Here is a 23,087-nt window from a genome sequence, read left to right on the forward strand (position 1 = left end):
ACTCAGGCACACGTACGTAAAAAGCATTTATTTCTTGTAGGAAAAGTCTCCGATGTCCTTCTGCTTCTTTTTCTTTGTCAGGTCAATTAGCAGACTTTGTTCAAATCCATAAAAACGCGTGCACGTGTCGTCGCTGATTTCATCCGTGCCCATAGCACGCCTCAGAACTTCGAGCGCATGCAGCGTTTCAGTTGCCGGTGGTGGTCCTTCGCCGTCGCCCACGTCAAAGACAAGAACGCGGCTAGAAGCACAGCATCCACTCCGTCCGATGGCACGCGGAAAAGGAGGAAAAGCAACAAAAGTGCTACCGCTTCAAACTCTCCGCTCCCAGTCGCGCCCTCCGCGCTGTCCGGCGCCACGTTCGCGCCTCCGCACCAAAAGAGAGAGGGAGAAATTGCGTAACTGCGCGCTGTTCTCTTTCACTGCCGTTGGTGGGGCTTGCGGTCGCGTCCGTCCGTGCGCTGGAATGGTGCCAACTGTGGCCTCTTCTCCGCGCAGCGGCGCAACCTCCTCCCCTCCTTAACAACCGGCGCGCCGGTCGGGGGCGCAGCTGTGCATAGCAACTGTGACGTCACACAGTAGCGGTAGAACAAGCTCGCGGGCATCGGCGGTGGCAGCTGCACCGGCGCTCCTTCGTCAGACGTCTCGTTGCAATCGAGTGAGACCCGTAGCTCCGAAGCGGCCCAGTGATTGCGCGCAAAGCGGTTCTAGAAGCGGCAGCGGACGCCGGATTCCCCCAACATCAAACGCCAGAAGAACAAGGAGCGAATGCGCATGCGACGAATGAACATGTCACCAGATGCGAAAGCAAGGGAGGCAGAACGGAAACGCCAACATCGACTGATTAGATCGCCGGGTACTAAAGGCAGGGAAGCAGAACGCAAGCGGCAGCAGCGACAGGCGATATCGCCGAACACCAAAGCGAATGAATTGGAGCGCAGACGGCAGCAGCGACCGGCCACTTCACCGAGCAGTAAAGCCAGGGAAGCGGAGCGCAGATGGCAGCAGCGTCTGGCCTTCGCCAAGCACACTTTCAAATTTCCAAAGTGTCTTCGGTAATATTCGTATCAAACGGTGCGGGTCGAAAATTGATTCGTAACAACCATTCTCTAGCACGTTGGAAAGTAATGGGGCTCGACCGGGACCACAGAAAAATTCGTATCATCCAGAAATTCATATTAGCCGTGATCGTATCATCGAGATTCCACTGTAATGAGTGCGATCACAGGTATACTGTCCACGTGTACGTTGATGAGGTTGTGATGTCCAGGTAGTGTGAGCAGAGAAATTTTGAATCGCATTGTCGTGGCAGGCTCATCTCTCGGAGCTGCACTCGTCAGTTTTCCGAAGAGCGGCGGGAGTATGAGGGAGAAGGAGGGCGACGACACAGAGGTGAGTGGGGCAGGTGTTGGGATGGTGAAGAGGAACAATTTGATTGTGCGGGTGATGATGGTAGAGCGTTGTCATCGTCATTGTGTATCGGCACTCAGGAACTACCACCTGGACTTCAGATGTTTCAATAGCTCGGCCAAGGCTGCGAGTTCCAAATACTGTGTCGACGGTGGGAAATGTGTCCAACACGTTCACAACGGAAGCAAATGGGCCTGTCATCAGAAAGGCACAATTCTGTGGAATTCTGATAACGAGGACGAATAGTTGGACATCTGTATAACTCAGGTGGGGCGGGCGGGTGGTAGTCAGGTCTGTTGACTGGGCCAAGCATCTGTAATCCTGCGTTTGCTAGTTGTTGACGCATTGCGGTTTGGATAAGGGAAATGGTTGCATGGGACTCGTTGGGGTTACACACTTGAAGGGGAACTGGGGAGGCAGCTTCAATCTCACAGTGGATGATGCGTACAGTATTGTCGGATGCAGTAGGAATGGGTGGAACGGGTGGGAGGTGGAGGTTCTCGCAGGTAGACGTCGCAGCTGTGTTTGGAAGACGTGTGAAGTTCGGAGTAGCACGGCGACTTTTTCCTTCTTCATAGTGTCGGCATTCATTGATGACGTCTTGCGCTGTGGATGAGTTCTTGAAAACCAGAAGTGTAAATACGTTATCCACGATAGCTTTGAGGATGTGTGCAACCTTTTCTGTCTTCAGCGTCGTGTCATCTGCTTTGCGACAAAGCGCGAGCACGTCCCGGATGCAAGTCTGAGCTCGACATGCAACTTCTTTCTGCGCAGCATGACTGTGTCCGATGGGCTTGTCGAACAGATCAGTGAGCTTTTGCTTACACACCTCCCAGCTCATAAGTTCCTGTTCATGGTTCAGAAACCGCACTTGTGCCATGCCCGCGGGTAAAATATGATGTTTGCTAGTATCAGAGTTAGGTCCCAGTTGCTAGTGCTTACCTGTTCATACAGCTGAAGCCAGTTTTCGACATCGGTGTTGTCAGAGCCGGAAAACGTACCTGGGTCACACGGTTGTGTGAAGACGATGGTGTGGTTGGCGGCAGATGATTGAGGCATGATTGGTGACCTGCTCGAAGCATTTTTGTCCCCGCCGTGTGCTGGCATTGTAGATGCAGCCAAGGAGCGTCTGCTGCGTAGATCTGTCTTGAAACTTGAAAAACCCGCACTCTCCATCAAAATTTTATGGAGAGAGAAGACGCTTGACAATATATTTACACAATATATATACAACGGGCAGAAAACAGGCATACCAAGATGTAGCCCGTGCACACGACTATCAATGATTGTCTTCTTCGTCAGTCCTCTCATTATCGTTCACTCCTGCGGCGCCTTATAGCAATATGTAGTCATAGGGCATTGTCATATATACCCCCATAAGAGCCCGTGTATACCTATGATCTGTCTATCCACCCATTTGTAACACAATGTGTTGTGCATTACAAATGGGTTGATAGACAGATTTTCTAGGGAAGCAGCCTTAGCGAGAGAAAGAAAGAAGTTTATTTGGGAAAAATAGCGTTAAGGGGGCCAGAGGTTGGGTCTTTACTCAGGACTCTAGTGGCCACCACCATGCACCGAGCCTGGCCGAGGAGGCTCAGCTGAGTCTCTAGGTAAGTCCGGGCGAGGATGGCTGCCCAAGGCTCCCTAAAAGAATTTTGTGGTAATTGGTGTCAATTTCAATTTTGGGGCCATGGTTTGCACTCCCATGTCACGTGGGGCAATGATGGCCTCCCCCCAAACCAGGGGCATTGATTGACATATCTGGTTGGCCAGATGGCATGCCACCTCATCTCAGATGCGGGTAGGTGTTCATCGCAGTTTTTCTGCATAGCCGAACTTCCTCCACTGTTAACTGTGGGTTTGGCGTGGCACGTTCTTGGTGTGAACGAGGTTGATGTTCAGAGACATCGCAAGCTATTATTTGTGAGTTGTTTTCGAATGGGGTGTCCTTCCTTGCTCGGATTGAAGTCTCGTGAGCTACAGCCTCTGCTCCTGTATTGCTAATGACACCAACATGCCCTGGACACCATACAATGTGATGTTCTTGTCTTAGTTGATCGCCTAAGATTTTAAAGGTGATCCTGGGGATTTTTCCGTGGACAAAGTGTCGGCAGGCCACCTGGGAGTCTGAAAATGTAGGCAGGCTTGTCTTCTCCCTCCGAAGTCTTTATTGCCAGTGCTACTGCAACCACTTCTGCTGTGCTGGTGCGGACTGTGCCGACCTAAGCTGTTGTCATGGTTCTTGGGTTTCTAGAGGGTCCCGAAGCAGCCACAAATATGTGTCCCCTAAAGTCCCATGCTGCATCTGTGTACAGTAGAATCTCAATAAATGGAAATAGCTTAAACGGAGCTGCCTCTTAAACAGAACACCATCTTCATAGTTAGTTGGTTTTGTATTCATGCAATTGTATTCAGCTTTGTATCTCAGTAAATGAAACTCCTGATAAACGGAACCAATTTCTCTGGTCCCTTGAGGTTCTGTTTAAAGAGAGTCCACTGTATTGGCGGCGAGGAGTTACGGAGTCACCATCTGTCGGAAGCGCCGCCCTTGCATAGTGTGAGGGATCACGCGGCGTGCTCCTCATAGGTTTCGCTTACATCGCTCAATAAAAACACCACGCGGCAGCCCTCCTGGACATTTATGTAGATTTTCTCAAAACGAGGGAAGTGTTTGACTGTCGATACAGTAATCTTGGGCAAACTGAAAGCACAGAATTGTTTACAGACACTATCTCTTTACCGAATACGTACAGTGAACGCCACTGCGCGCGGTCGCTGCGATGGAGTCTCCCGAACCAGCTTCTTGCGTGAAAGGTAGCCGAATGCTGAGAGTAAACTATGTGAATTATGTTCTTATAGTGGGCTGTCTGTATAACCAAATTGCGCATAACAGAATGAAGCCTCAATGCAGCGATCGCACGGGTTTGCAGCGACCTACTGCGCATCTGCATGCATGTCCGCGCACAATAGAGAGTTTTAGAATAGGGGCCCCAAACGTTTTGGGGACCCAAAGAAATAGCGTCGAAGCCAGTGCACATGCGCGAGACGTAAACTGCCTTTGGGTTTTGCGTTGGGAATGCTATTTCGCCAATTTAGTGGGAGCCCAAATAGCGGTCCCAAAGGCTTTGCGTCAACAACCATGGCGGCACCCATCGAAGCGATGGCTCTAACCTAGCACCAAACTGGGTTTGATTCGCGGTAACGCGTGAAGTTCGCAAGCTAGGAGAAGTAACTGCGGTTATCGCTTTCTCTCAACTAGCGTGTGCTATGAAGATTGATCCATTAGACGCCGCTGATTCCGAATTCGAGTGCGGATTTTTTGGCACGTAGGCCTAACACAGCTAAGCTTGGCTGGTGAAGGCGCGTAAAGTTGGGTTTGTTGCTCAAAACTAAGCGCAACTAATTGTTTGCTGCTTGAAGAATAACCTCTAAATTGTAATTAAACAGGAATACACGCAAGTCAAAATTACTATTCCTATCATAAAATGGTATATTTTATTTAATTATTTTTAATAGCTTTTCTTAGACGCCGTAGTGGCGCTGTCAGCGCAAGACGCTATCCACAAAACGCAAAGCCGTATTCTAAAGCTCTTCACTCCTGCATGCCCAAACGCTAGCACCCGCAAAGCTCTTTGGGGCCCCAAGATATTGGGGCCCCTATGCTAAAACTCTCTATTGTTTTGCTTTCGGTGTGAGCGCATGTTGCACCGTGCCATGAGCTTTAAGCCACATCATATGAGCATGTGAGCATTTCACAGCGTACTAGCAACCATTGTTGCGTGGATGCTATCAGAACTGTTCAAAAATAATTTCGTTATAGAGGCGTCGACGCATACGGCGACTGTGATGTGCCGTCGCGACGATTCAATAGTTTTTTGTCTTCTAAATTATTGTATATTTCAGTATTATTTCTCAAGTTGCATCTCACTGTATGTTTATCGGTCTCAGCGTGCTATTTCCCTCTGCTCCTTTTTCGTAATCCAGTGCATTAATTCAAATCTCAAACATGACCATATGCCATGCCTTTTCTTAATGTGCGTCGTACCGCTCCCTTTCCGTTCCAGTGAACTTGCCAGTATCTAGCATCAACAAGTTCATAGACCAAACTATCATGACATTAGCTGGGCAGTGGGCGCGGGCGAGCGTCTCAGTGTGCGTTTTTGCTACTCAACAAACATCGCGTAGTCCAGGCGCCATAGCAGAAATGTTCCTCGCGTCTGTGCTTGCTACATACCCGAGTTGTAGCCGATGGCTGTCTGCCGGTTCTAAGTTTCGCCAGCCAAGCTTCACGCAACTCCTTGCCCTGAGGCTACATGTGAATAGGGCTGACCCCGGGCTCCATTGCGTACGTCCGTCACTGCGGCACCGTGCAGTAGTTTACCATGCTGCACGCCTCCAAAGGCAGCCACTACCTATTATAGTACTTTCAAATGTTGTCAAGCAGACACCCAAGGCAATAAAGCCTCACCACTTAATCAGAACCGAGGCACAGGTGTGACTTTAAACTTCCGTTTTCAGCTCGCTTTGGCGCTTATGAAGCAGCCGACGCAGCTGCTGTGTCCACGCAATCCCTCATGCCACATCACGCTGACGGTAGCGCTAGCTTTTCCAGTGGAGCTTGCCTCCTATATTGTGTTGTGGTTATTGCTAAATCCTTTTTCTAATTGTTGAACTTGGGCTTTATGCCTTCCTTCATTCAATTTTGAGTTGACTTTTTTTAGGTATAGGGAAGATGTTGAGGTTTCGTTGCATCTCCCTTGGTATGGCTATTAGTTTTCTGCTGCAGTATTGTGGGCTGATCGCATATCCTAGCTCCTCTAGGACCCTGCTGTCTGTGCCAAATTTAGGCATTCTCATTGTTGTATCGTCATGGCACCGCACGTGCCTATGAAGCTGGGCGCACCTGCTGTAATCACTTTCTTCCCTTACTCTCTATTTGTCCCTTCCCCTCTTTCTTGCTGTGTGCTATATATTGCACGCAATACCCGTAATAAACGTTCTTTGCTCGGTTGATCTTCTTGGGAGTACGTGGTTACTTCAGTGGCGACGAAGATGGGATAAGCTTACCGCCCCACCAGCAACACCCCGTTAGCCATGGCCGGATACGCAAGCCCACTGCAGTTCGAGGAAGCTACGGACTACTGGCCGGCTGTCACGCATACGTTAACGCCTGGTACGCTAGCTTGAGCGGGCAGAAGGAACACACTAACGCTAGATGCAGCACACGTAACATTCATTCAATATGGACTTTTAACTACAGGAACACACCGTAACTTTTGACACTTATTGCACACAGAATGCATCCTCCCTTCCTAAGCTTTCCGCTCACACTACCGCGTTTACAAACGTCTGTGAGGCGATCGTCTATTCGCTGTAGTAGGGGCGCTTACAGTACCGGTTCTGTTCGACGCGGGTATCGGCGTCCCCGGTCTGTGGTCGGTCGTTGTAATCTGGTAGTCTTTAGTCGTTGTTGGTGTCTGGCGTCACCGATGCCCCGGCCGACGTGACGAAGACACGGTCGCTGAGGAGCTGTCGCGCTTCGGCAGAGCGGGGCTCGTGCCGGCTGGCGCTCCCGGTGCGCGCCGACCCAGCTTAGTTCTCTGGACGGGATGGTGACTGGCTGTAGCCAGCCTCCGCGTGTCTACGTTCAGCGGCACAAACGCTGACGTGCCCTGGCGGGTAGGTTCGGGCCAGTGGTAGTTCCAGGGACGTTGGACATCTGCTCGCCGAGCCTGGTAGTCGGGCGGGACGTCGATGTGTCGCCTAGGAACTGGGGCAGGACCCAGAGAGGCGATCTCCGGCCGTCTTCTCCTGGAACGCTGCACCCGCTCCACTCCTTCTTCCTTGTCCTCTTTCTTCGTTTACGCTTGTCACTCCTGACAATGGCCCCCCTGTTTTTCGAGTTTTCGCTCCGCGAAAACTTCACTCACTGCTCGTCACCTCTTGGGTTTACACAGACACTGCACTTCCACTTCACCACACCACATATAACTTCACTTCGCCACTTCTTCGTTCACACGTCACTGCACTTCACTTCACTGCACTACATCACATATAACTTTTCTTCGCCGTTTCTTCCTTCTCACCTCACTGCACTCCACCGCACTTCACTGCACCCACACGCACATCACGCAAGTTTCTGCCGAGTCTTAACACTACGTCAATGTCAACGGTGCCACCATTCACACAGCACTGTTCTACTTTGGTAGTGGCACCTTTTGGCTTCCTAAAAGATCACTCTACTCATAAAATCCGCACCCACGTTGTCTCGCCCTTTAATATACTGCACTGAGAAGTCATACTCTTGTAACACTAGGCTCCAGCGCATGACTTTGGCGTTGTTGTGCTTTACCCGGTTTAGATACTCTAGTGGCTGATGATCAGTTTGCACAACGAACTGAGTCCCATATAGATAAATATGAAATCGTTTGACAGCCCCCACTAAAGCATAACATTCCTTTTCTACTGTAGCGTAGTTTTTTCCCGGTCATTCAACTTTCGGCTTGCATAAAGGACAGGGTGCAATACACCATCAGCCTCCTGCAACAGCACAGCCCCTACACACTTTTCCGATGCATCTGTTCGCAAAACGAACTTTTTCTTGAGGTCCGGTGCCCTCAGAACTGGAGGTTCCGCCATACATTTCTTTAATCGTTCAAATGCGTGTTGATGACATTCTGACCAGGGTAATATATACGGAGCATTCTTTTTCGTGAGATCGGTAAAGGGACTCACTATCTCCGCGTACTGAGGGATAAACTCTCTATAGTAGCCTGTAAGGCCTAAGAAGGATCTCAGCTGTTTCTTATTCACTGGTCGAGGAGCACTCTGGATCTTCTCTAAAGTGTCTGTATGGGTCGCGACGTGGTCCATGTCCAACGTGTGACCAAGGAATGTAATTGCATGGAACCCAATTTGACATTTGTTCGGCTTAACTGTGATCGGCGCCGCGCGAAGCCTACCGAACACTTCCTGCAACGTTTCCAAGTGTTCCTGCCAGTATCTGTCGCTACTAGGATGTCGTCTATATAGTGTTCCACATTGTGTAGTCCCTGAAGTACTATTTGCATAAGCTTAGTAAACGTCTGTGCAGCAGTCTTGAGTCCAAATGGCATAAACTTGAATTGAAATAAACCCCGCGCACATGAGAAGGCTGTTTTTTCTTTTGATTCCTCGTCAAGGGGTATCTGCCAATACCCTTTAGTAAAGTCCAGCTTAGAAAAAAACTTTTTCTTGGCAACCTTCGCAAAGACTGCATCCACTCGTGGTATTGGTTCTGCATCATCCACCAACACCTTATTTAGGCGCCGAAAATCGACACAGACTTTGTTAGACCCGTCGGGCTTCTTTACCACCACCAGAGGTGAATTGTACGCAGAGGTGGAACGCTCGATCACTCCCAATTCTAACACCTGACCAATTTCGTTATCTATGTCCTCTTGCACCCTAACGGGAGAGTATACTGTTTTACGTTGACTGGCTTGTAGGTTGTTAATCGAATGCTGCACTTGAGCACTGTCGTCTTGCCCGGGAGATCCGAGAATATCTCATCAAACTCCTTTAGCACTGTTTGCACTTCTTCTCTTTCCATCTCACTTAAAGTAGGGTTTATCACCACCTTCTCTCGACCCATTGTTTTCTTGCTGCTGTACGTAGGGATTTCTGCTTCCTATGGAGTTTCGGCGTCCGATTCTGTGATGACCATTCCTGCAACTTCCTCTACATTTTTTGGTTGTCTCAACTCGTATCTTTTCAGCCTGTTGACGTGAAATACTTTTCTTCTTTCTCCAATTTCTAGTTCGTAGTCCACGTCGCTTACTCTCTTGCTCACATTGAATGGGCCTTTCCAACTCATGGTGAGCTTAATGGTGTCATTCGGAAGTAGCACCAGTGCCATGTCCCCAACCCGAAGAACTCGTTTCCTGCTTTTCTTATCATAATATTTCTTGTACGATGCCTGGGCTTCGGTAAGACTCTCTCGGGCGATGCGACAGGTTTCTTCTAGCCTATCTCTCAATTCCAATAGATAGACATACGAGGACTTTTGCTCTTCTTTCAATTTCGTGTTCGACCACATTTCCCGCAAAACCATTAATGGTCCCCTCACCGCTCTGCCATAGATTAACTCGAATGGTGAAAATCCAGTGCTAGCCTGCGGCACTTCCCTATATGCAAACAAGAGTGCAGGTAAATAGCGATCCCATTCCTTGGGTTTCTCTTGACACACCTTGCGTAACATGCTCTTGAGCGTGCCATTGAACTTTTCTACCAGCCCGTTACACATGGGGTGATATGGCGTCGTCAAGAGGTGTCGTAGAGACGACAGTCTGCAAATCTCTGTCATCAATTCTGATGTGAAATAGGTTCCTCTATCCGTCAGTATTTCCTTCGGGACTCCATATTTACTAAACATTTCTACCAAAGCCTCAGCAATGGTTACTGTGTCCACCATTTTTAATGGGACAGCGTCAGGATATCTAGTGGAAACATCCACCATCGTGAGAATGTACTTGTTTCCTTTATTTGATGCTGGGTTAGTAGGGCCTACAATGTCCACTGCGACCCTCTGGAAAGGTTGCTCAATAATAGGCATAGTCCCTATAGGTACCTTTGATACCAATCCTTTTGGTGTGGTTCTCTGGCATATGTCGCAAGATCGCACAAATTGTTCAATGTCACTTTGCATGCACGGCCAAAAGAACTCTTCTGATACTCGGCTGGTCATCTTTCTTACTCCTTGATGGCCAGCCGTTATGGTGTCGTGCGCCAACTCGAGGACTGCTCTTCGTAAACTCGCTGGCACTACTAGCTGTCGTGTTTCTCTTCCATCGTGGGTTATGGCTATTCGGTACAGTAATTCTCCAACCTTCTCAAACTTATGTACGACCTGGCTCTTCTTATTCTGAATTCATTTCCCTAAAATTTCAAAATAATGTCGCAGCGTACTGTCCGCTTCTTGCCTTTTCTTAATTTCTGTCGCGGTTATATCGGTGGTGCCTGAAGTATTCTTTATACCGACATCTTTCCTATCCTGGTTCCTTGTGCTTTTCTCTACTGACAATATGCTAGCTTCTCCGGTATACGGATCCGAACTTCTTTCGTTATCTCTGCCCCCAGCTTCGGTGGATTCATGCTCCATGCTACTTGTAATCTGGATATTGGGAAAACTCCAGAGGGGATCTGGATCATCCACTCTTCTGACTCCTGGCACGTTCCCAAGAATGACGTTGTAAAGCGGTTCTTTGACGCACCGGGCTTCAATCCAACCGCAATAATAAGGCGTCAAAAGCAACACACGAGCCATAGGCATTCGCCGTACTGTACCATCCGCCAATCGAACTGGTGTTTCTGTACCGCTGATATCTCTGTCCGACACCATGGATTGCCTTATCAGAACAATGTTGGACCCAGTTGTAGTATAGTGTCGCCCCCTGTCAGATCTATGTGTCATCGCACGTGTATGTTTTGTAGTTGGTTAGCTAGATGGCGCGCCCCCCTTCTGTCATGAGACGAGCATTGGACCAATCGGGAAGTGTCATCTGGCGTGTGAACCCTTTATAAGCAATAAACAGCCGCCGGTCGGCGGAGTCTTCGTTCCGGTTTTCAACAGGAGCAGTTCGCTCCGCGTCTCCTTTACTACGCCGGCGTTAGCCGCGCGTTCGCTGGTCGGGGCCCCCCGCTTGCCTGCCGCTGCCGACACAACATCTTTTGGCGACGAGGATGGGATTCCCGCAGCGGTTCCGACCGAAGCCCCGGGAAACGAACGAGCTTCGTGAGTGAAGCGTCCCTTTCGTGTCTGCACGGCCGGCAAACGCCGCCGACGCACTTGGCGTCGCGAGGCTTCCGAGCCTAGGCCTACTCTCCCCCTTGCTCTTCCTTGCCTATTCCTGCGGCGAGCTCCGGCTTGCCTCCTGCACGCTACCCGGCATGGCATTTACGGCGAACCTTCCCGTTTTTCTTGAAGTGCCTGGCCCTCCGTTAATTCCCTGGTACCGCTGGAAAAAAATTTTTCAGGCCCACCTCGAAGCGGCCGGCGGCGGCGACTGGACGGACGCACGGCGAGCGTCTGCGCTCGTCAGCGCTCTCGGGCGTGAGGGACAACGGAAGCACTTCGCAGCCGAGGAGCAGGAAGCAGCAAGGCAGTTAACCAGCGCAGCGTCAGCTTCAAGCGAAGCAGCAAGGCAGTCGACCGGCGCAGCGTCAACGTCAAGTGATGCGGTCCCGCCAGCGTCAGAGTTTCCGAGACTCTTGCAGCGGCTTGACCGGCTGTTCGCCGCGTCAACAAATGTCCTGGCGGAACGGCACGAATTCACCAGCCGGAAGCAGTTCGAGGGAGAAGGATTCCTGGAATTCGTGACCGCATTGAAGGAGAAGGCGGTACAGTGCAACTTCGGCACAAGCTATGACGAGCGCGTCCGAGACCAAATCATACATGGGGTGGCGAACGCCAGCGTTCGCGAAAAGTTGCTGGCCCATGGCGAAACCCTGTCCCTGGACAAGGCAGAAGAAATTGGACGCTCGTTAGAAGCCCTGCATCGAGCGAACCGCGCGTTCGGCTCCGAAAATGTGCGAAGAATCGAGGCATCGCAACTTGGCGTTCCGTCGACGAGCCAAGATGGCCGACTTCTTCCGGGGAGCCGCCAAGATGGCCGACGCAGTCCGGGAGGCCATGAAGATGGCCGACTTTTTCCGAGGAGCCGCCAAGATGGCCGACGTCTTCCAAGACGCCGCCCAGATTATCATTTTCTGCGAGGCTCCTCCGGGACCCGCAATGAAGCACAGGATGCAAAGGACCCTAATTTCGACCGCAGTACATGCGACCGGTGTGGCAGCACGAAGCATATTGCCACATACAGGAACTGTCCCGCAAGGAACTGGCGGTGCAACGCCTGCCACACGTTGGGCCATTTTGCATCCGTATGCCGAAAAACCCGTACTGTTCAGCACGTCTCTTCCGCAGAGACGCTGTCTTCAACTTCTGCAGGACAGCCGTCCGCGTCTGTCTTGACGGTGAGCACTTTGGAAGCTAAAAGGGATTTACAAGTCCCGGTCGTGGTTAACGACGTCGCCATGCAGCTGCTCGTGGACACGGGAGCGTCTGTCTCATTGATGACTGCTGAGGATTTTGGGAAGCACTTTGGTCGACAGCACAGACTGTCAAAAACAGCAGTGGACTTGAGGAATTTCTCCAGGCAACGCATCGACATTCAAGGCCTTTTCCAAGCCACTGTCCAGTTTCTTCAAAGGTCGTGCCCAGTCACGTTCCATGTAACGTCTACAGGAACATCACTGCTGGGTCTTGACGCCATCCAGCGCTTGGGAATACAAATCGACGGTACGTCGCTGACATGCTGCCTGGCTACGCTTCCTCCAGTACAGAGCCCCACAGGTGTGCCTCCGGGTTTTGATCACCTCTTCAGGGGCGAGTTGGGACTCGTCAAAAACTTCGTGCACCGAATACGTCGACGGCAAGGTATGAAACCAGTGTCATCAAAGTTGCGCAGACTACCCCTGGCTCTCCGTGACCAGGTGACGAATGAACTGCGACGTCTCGAGGACTGCGACGTCATCGAGCGCATCGAGGCTTCTGAATGGGTGTCTCCACTCATCGTGGTGCGCAAAAAGGATGGAGCCATCTGGCTCTGTGTTGACCTACGGGAACCGAATAAGGCAATTGTCATTGATGGGTATCCTTTGCCGCACGTAGAAGAGTTATTGCAAATGTTTCATGGTGCCACATATTTTTCTAAGCTGGATCTAGCATCTGCTTACCACCAGCTGTTATTGGAAGAAGGTAGTAGAGATCTCACTACATTTATAACTCATGAAGGCTTATTCAGGTTCAAGCGTGTCTGTTTTGGCTTGGCATCCGCGCCAGCAGTGTTTCAGAAAATGATGTCACACATCTTGCAGAGTTGTAAGAATGTTGTCTGTTACCTTGATGACATTTTGGTATGGGGTCGGACAAAACCTGAGCATGATGCTAACTTAAGAGAAGTCTTGCTTTGCATTTCAAACAGTGGTATGAAACTGAATGAAAAATGTGTCTTCTCTGTGAGAGAACTGACTTTTGTGGGCCATAAAATTTCAGCTGAAGGCATTTCGCCTACAGAGAGCAAGGTAAAAGCAATCCTGAATGCGCCTACTCCTACAGATATTAAGTCATTGCAATCCGTCTTAGGATTAGCTGGTTACTATGCCAAGTTCATTGATCATTATGCAGAACTTGTAGAACCACTTCGCCTCATGCTCAGGCAAGGGCAAAATTTTGCTTGGTCTGATGATGCACAACGTAGCTTCAATCAGTTGAAAGCTCGTCTCACATGTTCCCCTGTCATTAAGATTTTCAACCTTGAATTGCCTGTGGTAGTCACGACTGATGCATCTGATGTTAATGTTGGTGCTGTGTTACAGCAACCGTATGGTTCTAAGCTAGAAACTGTAGCTTTTGCATCTAGAACATTGTCTGTAGCTGAACGAAAGTATTCTGTAGGAGAGCGTGAAGCGCTAGCATGTCTGTTCGCATGTGAAAAATGGCATGTGTACCTCTGGGGTAGACGGTTCACTCTTCGAACTGACCATCAAGCAGTAGTTGCATTACTGTCCGCTGGCGACTCAGGTCGTCGACCTCTTCGCATTTCAAGATGGTCAGCCAGGCTCCTGTATTACAACTTTCAGATTGAATATTGCAAAGGATCAGAAAACCTAGTCGCTGATGCCTTGTCTAGACTTCCTGTAAAGGATTCGCAGAATGTAGTTCAGGAGGAAGAAATAGTATCCTTGGTCACATCAGTCGTTGACAAGGAAACAGTGCAACTTGCCACGAGTACGGATGAAACGCTTCAGAAGGTCAGTAAATGCCTAGCAGAGGGTTGGCCTTCTAAGAAAAACATAGACAATGCTTTAATAGCTTACTTTCATGTGAATGAAGAATTGTCGTTTGTAGATGGATTACTCATGCGTGGTGATCGTGTGGTAATACCCAGTGTCCTCATACCTACATTTCTACAGCTGGCACATGAAAATCATCAGGGCATAGTACGTACTAAGCAGCTTCTTTGTGAACGCTATTGGTGGCCCCAGATGGATAGCACTGTTGAACAGTATGTAAAGCATTGTCATGTATGTAAGCTGGTAGACAAGTCTGCAAAGCCTCATGTAGCTCCATTGCAACCAGTTGAATGGCCGAACGGGCCTTGGCAGAAATTGGGAATGGACATCATTGGCCCATTAAACACGTCCTACCCTAGGTATCTAGTCACCCTTGTTGACTACTACTCAAAGTGGCCAGAAGTACTTGGTACTAATTCCATCTCCACAGATGATGTCATTAAGCTTCTTGACTGGGCTTTCAGCCGTGAAGGGTTGCCAGACTCTATAGTTACAGACAATGGTCCACAGTTTGTCTCAAAACAATTCCAAGATTACCTAAAGGAAAAAGGAATCGCTCATTTTTTCTCCTCCAACTATTATCCTCAGGGAAATGGTCAAATAGAAAGGCTCAACCGAGTCATTAAGGAACACCTGCAGGTAGCCAGGCTTGAAGGTCGAGATGCTTCGAAAAGCATTTCAGAATTTTTGGGTTCTTATAGGATTACGCCACATGCTACAACGGGTCTCTCCCCAGCTTTCCTACTTCATGGTCGTCAACCTCGTTCAAAGATAGATATTAGCAACTTCAGGTTGCATAAGCACATAACGGTTCAGGACAGCTCTCTTCCGCAAGTTCGCGAAAGGGTCTTGCAGAAACAGTGCCAAACTAAGCAGTGTATAGACAAACGTAGAGGCGCTCAGGCAACTCGTATCAAGGTGGGCGACACCGTCAGAATAAGATTTAAGATGAAAGGAATTTTTAAGTACAGTAAACCTCGTAAAGTCAGGGCCCAGATAAGACCATCTACTTTTCTACTCAGTGATGGGAAGATGTGGCATGTGTCTAAGTTAACCTTAGTGATAAAGGATTCAGCAGCTAGTACATTGTGTACAAGTGATAGAAACTTTTTGTACTCGTATTCAAACCTGGATAGTCATTCCGATGACTCGTCTGTAGCGACATCGTCTTCTCATAAGCATCAGTTAAGTAGCTTGTCTGACTGTATCACTTCCGAGTCTACGCAGTCAGCAGTCGTCTCTGATTCCGTGGGGGAATCGGTAGCCTCCCAGGACTTGTTGGGACGTCGAGAGGAGCTTCCAGGGCAACCCTCTCCAGCTTTGAGTGACAACCACATTCAGTTTTCCAACCAGGGGGAGGGAAATAGTGGGACGACTGGGTCTTTAAAGTCGACCGATACGCGTCGCAACCCCCAAAGTTCTTCTGAGGTACGCACGCGTCCTCATCGTGACAGAAAACGGCCTCCGTGGCTCGATGATTTTGTTTATGTAGTGTAGAGCGCATTACCGTCTTCGAAATGCCACGGCTAGGGGCCTCGCTGCGACATTTAGGAGACAGTCCACATGTTTCATTAACACAGGTATAAAGTGTTCCTTGTTGCGGTGCAGTGAGTTTTGTGCCGTGTTCCTTGTTGAACTTTGTTTGAGTGACTGCCTGTGTTTTGGTGCCCAAGACTGGTGCGCGTGTATGTGAACTTGGGCGGGGATGAATGGAATTAGTTGTGGACTTAAGTGTGCGTTTCACTGTATGTTTACTTTGTTTCCAGGGGGGGATGATGTAGTATAGTGTCGCCCCCTGTCAGATCTATGTGTCATCGCACGTGTATGTTTTGTAGTTGGTTAGCTAGATGGCACGCCCCCCTTCTGTCATGAGACGAGCATTGGACCAATCGGGAAGTGTCATCTGGCGTGTGAACCCTTTATAAGCAATAAACAGCCGCCGGTCGGCGGAGTCTTCGTTCCGGTTTTCAACGGGAGCAGTTCGCTCCGCGTCTCCTTTACTACGCCGGCGTTAGCCGCGCGTTCGCTGGTCGGGGCCCCCCGCTTGCCTGCCGCTGCCGACACAACACCAGTGTCTCTGAGTACCGACACTTTTCGTCCCTGCAGCATTCCCACTACTACTGGCATCGAGGTTTCCGGGTCTTCTGACCTCGGAGCCATCGTGACAGCACTTGCCTTGTCGCTGGCCTCCTTCTGTTCTATTCGCGTACTGTCAACACCAATGGGATTTTTGCTCGCAACAATGCAGGCAGTCTTATTTTCTGACTTAGCTCGGCAGGTTCGTATTGTATGTCCATGCCGTCCGCACCCCTCGCACTTCAACATCGAACTGCGAGCACGACCCAAGGGGCAATTCACAGCCCGATGCCCTATCCTGTCACACATAAAACATTTGATTGTGCTTCGAGTCTGTTCTCTCTCATCTGGTGTCTTTTTATCTTCCTTCCCCTTTCCCAAATTCTTTTGGCCTTGGGCTTCTAAATAGCGGTCGGCGTGTTCAGATAGTTCCGCCACCGTCCTCAAGTTGCGTTCTTTCAGGAATATTGCCGCGCCCTGATGACATGATGCTAGGAACTGTTCTGCAATCATGTTGTCCCTCAAGTCTTCGAATGTCTTCTCTATGTTAGCCATCTCCAACCAACGATCAAAGTAGTTGGAGATTCGAGCGGCGAATTGCTGGCCTGTCTCGTTATCGTGTGGCTTGGAGCTTCGGAATTTATCCCGGAAACCTTCGGCCATTAGTCTGAAGCATTGTAGGAGAGCCTTCTTTACCTTGTCGTAATCTAGTGCGTCAGTCGCTGACATCCGGCTGTACACGGCGAATGCTTCCCCCACGAGACACATACTCAATCCCGTCGCCCAGTCACTGTTCGGCCAGCCTTGTCCAGTTGCTATTCGCTCGAAACGCTGCATGTAGGCATCTAGGTCATCTCGCCTTTCGTCAAAAGGGGCGATAAGCTTTTGGGGACACACTGTCGCTATTCTCTGAGGTAGCATGTCTGAGCTATTTCCTGCCTCTTCTCCACTGTTACTCATGCGCAGCTGCAATTTCTTTTCTGTAAGCTCTTTTTCCAAAATCAAATTCCTATATGCACGCTCGTCCGCATCCTTCGCTCTCTCCTCAGTGGCCTTGGCTCTGTCCTCAGCTGCCTTGGCTCTCTCCTCAGCTGCCTTTGCTCTCTCCTCATCTTCCTTTGCAGCCTCTCGCACCTCTGCGCATTCTTCTCTTAATCGCTTCTGTTCCTCTTGATACAGTGCTATTATGGCCACAGCCGACATGCCCGCGGCACTCCCAGCCGTCATCAAACGTTCAAGGTCCATTCCGCTGCTCAAGACACCCCGAGGCACGTGACGAAGTTAAAGGGATCCTGGCAGGCTCGCCAATGTTGTCACGCATGCGTTAACGCCTGGTACGCTAGCTTGAGCAACACACGAACGCAAGATGCAGCACACGTAACATTCATTCAATATGGACTTTTAACTACAGGAACACACCGTAACTTTTGACACTTATTGCACACAGAATGCGTCCTCCCTTCCTAAGCTTTCCGCTCACACTACTGCGTTTACAAACGTCTGTGAGGCGATCGTCTATTCGCTGTAGTAGGGGCGCTTACAGTACCGGTTCTGTTCGACGCGAGTATCGGCGTCCCCTGGTCTGTGGTCCATCGTTGTAATCTGGTAGTCTTTAGTCGTTGTTGGTATCCGGCGTCACCGATGCCCCGGCCGACGTGACGAAGACACGGTCGCTGAGGAGCTGTCGCGCTCCGGCAGAGCGGGGCTTGTGCCGGCTGGCGCTCCCGGTGCGTGCCGGCCCAGCTTAGTTCTCTGGACGGGACGGTGACTGGCTGTAGCCAGCCTCCGCGCGTCTACGTTCAGCGGCACAAATGCTGACGTGCCCTGGCAGGTAAGTCCGGGCCAGCGGTAGTTCCAGGGACATCGGACATCTGCTCGCCAAGCCTGGTACTCGGGCGGGACGTCGATGTGTCGCCTAGGAACTGGGGCAGGACCCAGAGAGGCGATCTCCGGCCGTCTTCTCCTGGAACGCTGCGCCCGGCCACCACGTCCTTCTCTGTGCATGCCCCTCCTCCAAGATGGCGGCTCCACGCGCCCGCTCCACTCCTTCTTCCTTGTCCTCTTTCTTCGTTTACGCTTGTCACTCCTGACACCGGCATATCTGGTGCGTCTTGAAGCTTTCTTCGAAGGCAACAGCATCACGGAAGAAAAGAAGAAGCGAGCATTGCTCGTAGCAAGGCTGAGCACTCGCACAGTGTCCGTCGTTAGTGGACGCTGCGCGCCAACAAAGGTGAACGAGCTGTCGTACAATGAAGCCCTCGACATACTGCAGAAGCATTTTTCGCCCAGCCCGAATGAAGTAGCCCAATCCTACAAATTTTTCTCACGCAACCAGATGCCAGAAGAGCCAGTCGGAGATTTTCTTGTAGCCATTCGGCAATTAGCGGATACCTGCAACTTTGGCACTTCACTTGACAGGATGCTCCAAGACCGTATAGTTTCTGGCTTGCAAGACAACTCGGTATGTTGTCAACTGCTTTCGAAGGCATCCTTAACAAGAAGCGAAGCAGAGGAAATCGCCTTAGCAGTGGAAATGGCGGAAGAAAACGTGATGACGTTGAAGACTGCACCTGAGGACGAAGGCGTACACATGTTAAGAAACATGTATGCACGACGTGAAAGTCGACCACCATGCTGCAGGTGTGGAAAAACAGGGCACGACCCCAGAACCTGCCAGTTCCGCTCGGCGAAGTGCTACCGCTGCCAGCAGTGCGGTCATGTTCGCAAGATGTGTCCCGGACAAACAGATAGCAGAACGAGGGAACCGTTCACGTGGCCACACCAGCAAATTAATGCCGTGCATCCGTCAGCAGGAAACTGCAGCGATCCGGGATCAGAAGCTCTGTTCCTCGTTGAAACGGCAGATAATTTTGTTGGAAACATTCACACCGTAAAGGCAATAATGTGCACTTTACTTTGGAATGGAATAGCGATCAAGATGCAGCTGGACACAGGGTCCCCGGTTTCTATCATCACTTGGCCCACCTACGTACAGCATCAAGATGCCTGACCGAAACTGCAAGAATCGCCGCTCAAGTTTCATGCTTCCTTTGACCACTGCCTGTGTGTGGCCAGTTACAGCTCGATGTTTCCTTGGGTTTGAAGACTACGAAAGCCACATTAGCGGTGCTGAGTTGTTCCGGGCCGAACCTGTGTGGCCGGGACGTCATAACAGTCCTGGACCTTCTTGGGGAGCCGGTGCTCAGCGCAATGCAGGAAGGTGAGAGTGCAGCCATTCGTGAAGTTGGCAATGGCGTTTAAGTCTGGTTAGAAGAATTTTCCGACGTGTTTTGACCCGAGTTAGGGCTCATAAAGGGACCACCCGCCCGTTTGCCATTGCAGGATGATGCTGTTCCTTGGTTCTGTAAGGCGCGGCCGATGCCATACGCGTTGCGCTCAAAAGTGGAGGCCGAAATTGATCGGTTAGTTGAAAATGGAATTCTTGCCCCAGTCGCACACTCAGAGTGGGCGGCACCCGTGGTGGCAGTGGTAAAGCGTAACGGAAACATTCACTTATGCGGCGATTTCAAAACTACTGTCAACCAAGCCTGCCATACGATCCAGTATCCTCTCCTGCGCATAGAGGACATCATGGTGACGCTAAACGGTGGTGAAGTTTTTACAACTATCGATCTCCAGGACGCCTACAATCAAATTGCGTTAGACGAAGAATCACAACTGCTCACAACGGTGAATACACAGAAGGGCCTTTTTTGCTTTGTAAGCCTTCAGTTCGGAGTAGCCTCTGCACCAGCGCTATTTCAGCAACTCATGGAAACAATTTTGCAAGGACTGCCCGGAGTTCAGGTCTATTTGGACAACGTAATCATTGCAAAAAAGTGGAATGATGCCGCCACGTTACGCCGAGTTCTGGGAAGGTTCCGCGAGTTCGGGGTGCGGCTGAATCGGGAGAAGTCAAGATTTCGTGAGAATGAAGTTTATTTTTTGGGTTACAAAATCAATGATAAGGGCATGCATGCCAAAAGGGAAAATCTTGAGTCTGTTCTGGACGTCGGCACACCCACGGGAGTGCCCGAGTTAAGATCACTTTTGGGTCTGGTCACCTATTACCAAAAGTTTCTACCACAGGCAGCCACGATCCTTGCATCTCTGTACAAACTATTGCGCCACAATGGAGTGGAAGTGGAGCATTGCTCAGCAGCAGGCGTTCCAAGAGGTCAAAGCACTGATAAGTAAAGCATAATTTTTTGCCCATTATGACCCATACAAACCATTGGTACTAGAATGTGACGCTTCATCAGTCGGCATTGGAGCTGTCCTTTCCCACGGCACAGCTGAGGGGATGAGGGGATTGGCTTCCGCTCCCGCATACTCACAGACGCAGAGCGGAAGTATTCGCAGCTTGAAAAGGAAGCCCTGGCATTAGTGTTTGGAGTGGCGAAATTCTGGGCATATTTGTTGGGTAGGAAATTCACACTTCTAACTGATCACAAGCCATTAGTCAGTATTTTCAATCCAGATAAGCCGGTTCCAGCCATGGCGGCCGCCCGCATACAACGGTGGGTGCTCCAGTTGAGCACCTACTCCTACATCGTCAAGTTCAAGGATGGCAAGGCAAATGTTCCGGTTGATGCACTCAGCTGCCTGCCACGGGCCGCGCCTTCCGAGGAAGTGTCTGGAGACGAGGACGGCGCTGATGACTGTGAGTACGTACTTCTCACCGCCTGTTTGGACAGTAGACTGTTGTCAGCATAACTGGCCCGCTATACGGCCGAAGATGAGGAGTTACTTGTGGTGCAGAAGTGGGTCCAGGAAGGCTGGCCTCGGCATTTAGACGCGAAGCAAGTCACTCTGAAGCCGTACCTAGTCCGGAGGGACGAGCTAACTGTGAGAGAAGGCCTGGTGTTCTGGGGCCACCAAGTCGTCATGCCTAAAGCAGCCAGGAACGTAGTGTTGCAGCTGATTCATGAGACACATCAAGGAATCACCGCTATGAAGAGACTAGCTCGCTCGCTGCTTTGGTATCCCGGCATTGATAAACAGATTGAGTAGCTCGGTAAGACGTGCTACTTATGTGTTCAAGCTGCACTGATGCCTCCATGCCAGGTACCAGTCCCATGGTCGGAAACCAGGCAGCCGTGGTCTCGTCTGCACATTGATTTTGCAGGTCCGGTGGATGGCTACATGCTATTAATTGTGGTCGATTCCCACAGTAAGTGGATGGAAGCTGCGCCTTTGCAAACTTCCACAACTGGGACCAAGTAGATGCCCTGCGCACTCTCTTTAGCACTTTTGGGTTGTCGCGCACAATCGTCACAGATAATGGGCCGCAGTTTGCAAGCCGGTAATTCGAGACTTTCACTACGGTGAATGGAATACAGCACATGCGCACTGCACCATATCACCCTCAATCGAATGGGTTGGCGGAACAAGCGGTGCGTACCATAAAACAAAGCCTGCAGAAAAACAGGCAAGGATCAACGCAAACGCGTCAGGCCAGGATCTTGCACAACTACCGACGAACGCCGCTGTCGGGCAGAAGAACACCGGCTATGCTGCTGACGGGGCGTGAGCTACGCTCCCGATTAGATAACTTGTTGCCGTCAGAAAGAGAGCGTTACAGTTACCTTTTTGCCAATGATTTCTTACAGAAGGATAAACCAAGTTGGGTGCGAAACTACGGTTGCCTCAGAGACCCATGGACTCAAGCACGTGTCCAAACCACAGAGGGGTATCGTATCGTGACTGCCGAGGGACCGGAGGGTGAACTAATGCGACGACACTTGGACCATGTGCAACCGCGTGTGGTGGTGCAGGACTCCGAGCAAGTGCAACCGCGTCTCTCAGCCAGAGGCAACAGAGCCGTCGACAAGACCGCTAGTGCGAATACGACGGATGAGACCACAACCCTGGAACTACGAAGGTCAACGCATTCAAGACGTCCCCCTTATAGGTTCTCTCCCTAAGAGAAGAGGAGACTGTTGTATCGTCATGGCACCGCACGTGCCTATGAAGCTGAGTGCATCTGCTGTAATCACTTTCTTCCCTTACTATCTATTTGTCCCTTCGCCTCTTTCTTGCTGTTCTATATATCGTACGCGATACCCGTAATAAACATTCTTTGCTTGGTTGATCTTCTTGGGAGTACGTGGTTACTTCACTCATTGTGTGACTGTTATTATTGCGTTGCGTTCTTCAATATCGTTGTATACCTTGAGAGTATGGTGTCTCCGTGGGTGTCCCCAGCGGTGGACCCAGGGTGGCTTTATAGGCTGTGTGTATTAGGATGTCTGCCTTCTCTGTCTCTTTATGGTTAAGATCTTGATATTGGTAATTCTGCTTATTGCAAAAGCTTGAACTAGTCTTATTGTGTCTGATTTGCTTAGCCCTCTTCCATTCCGCTTAACTCTTCCTATCATTCTGGTGATTTGTTTTACCGAAGTCTTTAGAGCTTGTAGTGTGGTCTGCTCTTGTATTGTGTTATATCCAGAACCCTAAAATACTCACTTTTTAGGATTCTTTAAGTGTTGGATCTCCAAGATTGAATGCAACTTTTTGAGAGTGCTTGTGCATTAATAATAATGCCACAAGAAAGTTTGAAGCTACAAGCACTAAGATAGACAAATCTATGTACTAACCTTCTTGCCCATGGTAGCTGACTATCACAACTCTAGCAATTTTTGTTCAATATTGCTGGGATCTGGGAGTTTATGAGTGGTTTGAATGCCACCTTTTGCATGGTGGAC

The 23,087-nt window shown here is 50.1% G+C and overlaps 2 protein-coding genes across 3 annotated transcripts in view; both read left to right on the forward strand.

Moving 5' to 3' along the window:
• Window positions 1-23,087, forward strand: part of LOC135899441 (mitochondrial tRNA-specific 2-thiouridylase 1) — a 148,841-nt gene that overhangs the window by 99,188 nt on the left and 26,566 nt on the right. The gene's annotated exons all lie outside the window — the stretch shown is intronic.
• On the forward strand, window positions 18,383-22,307 carry LOC139061438 (uncharacterized). The gene is made up of 3 exons (XM_070541425.1): window positions 18,383-18,610; window positions 20,866-21,047; window positions 21,881-22,307. Exons 1-3 carry the CDS (start codon window positions 18,383-18,385, stop codon window positions 22,305-22,307), a joined length of 837 nt encoding a protein of 278 aa, XP_070397526.1.

Source organism: Dermacentor albipictus, chromosome 6 (genome assembly GCF_038994185.2).
Source record: "Dermacentor albipictus isolate Rhodes 1998 colony chromosome 6, USDA_Dalb.pri_finalv2, whole genome shotgun sequence".
Classification (NCBI taxonomy): Eukaryota; Metazoa; Arthropoda; class Arachnida; order Ixodida; family Ixodidae; genus Dermacentor; species Dermacentor albipictus.

Excerpts from the sequence above, each read along its gene's own strand:
- LOC139061438 (XM_070541425.1), top strand. The coding sequence starts at position 18,383 with ATGCCCCTCCTCCAAGATGGCGGCTCCACGCGCCCGCTCCACTCCTTC. Across the intron at positions 18,611-20,865 it reads GACGCTGCGCGCCAACAAAG|CCGGTTCCAGCCATGGCGGC; the intron begins GTGAACGAGCTG and ends AATCCAGATAAG. Across the intron at positions 21,048-21,880 it reads GACGGCGCTGATGACTGTGA|AAGAACACCGGCTATGCTGC; the intron begins GTACGTACTTCT and ends GCTGTCGGGCAG.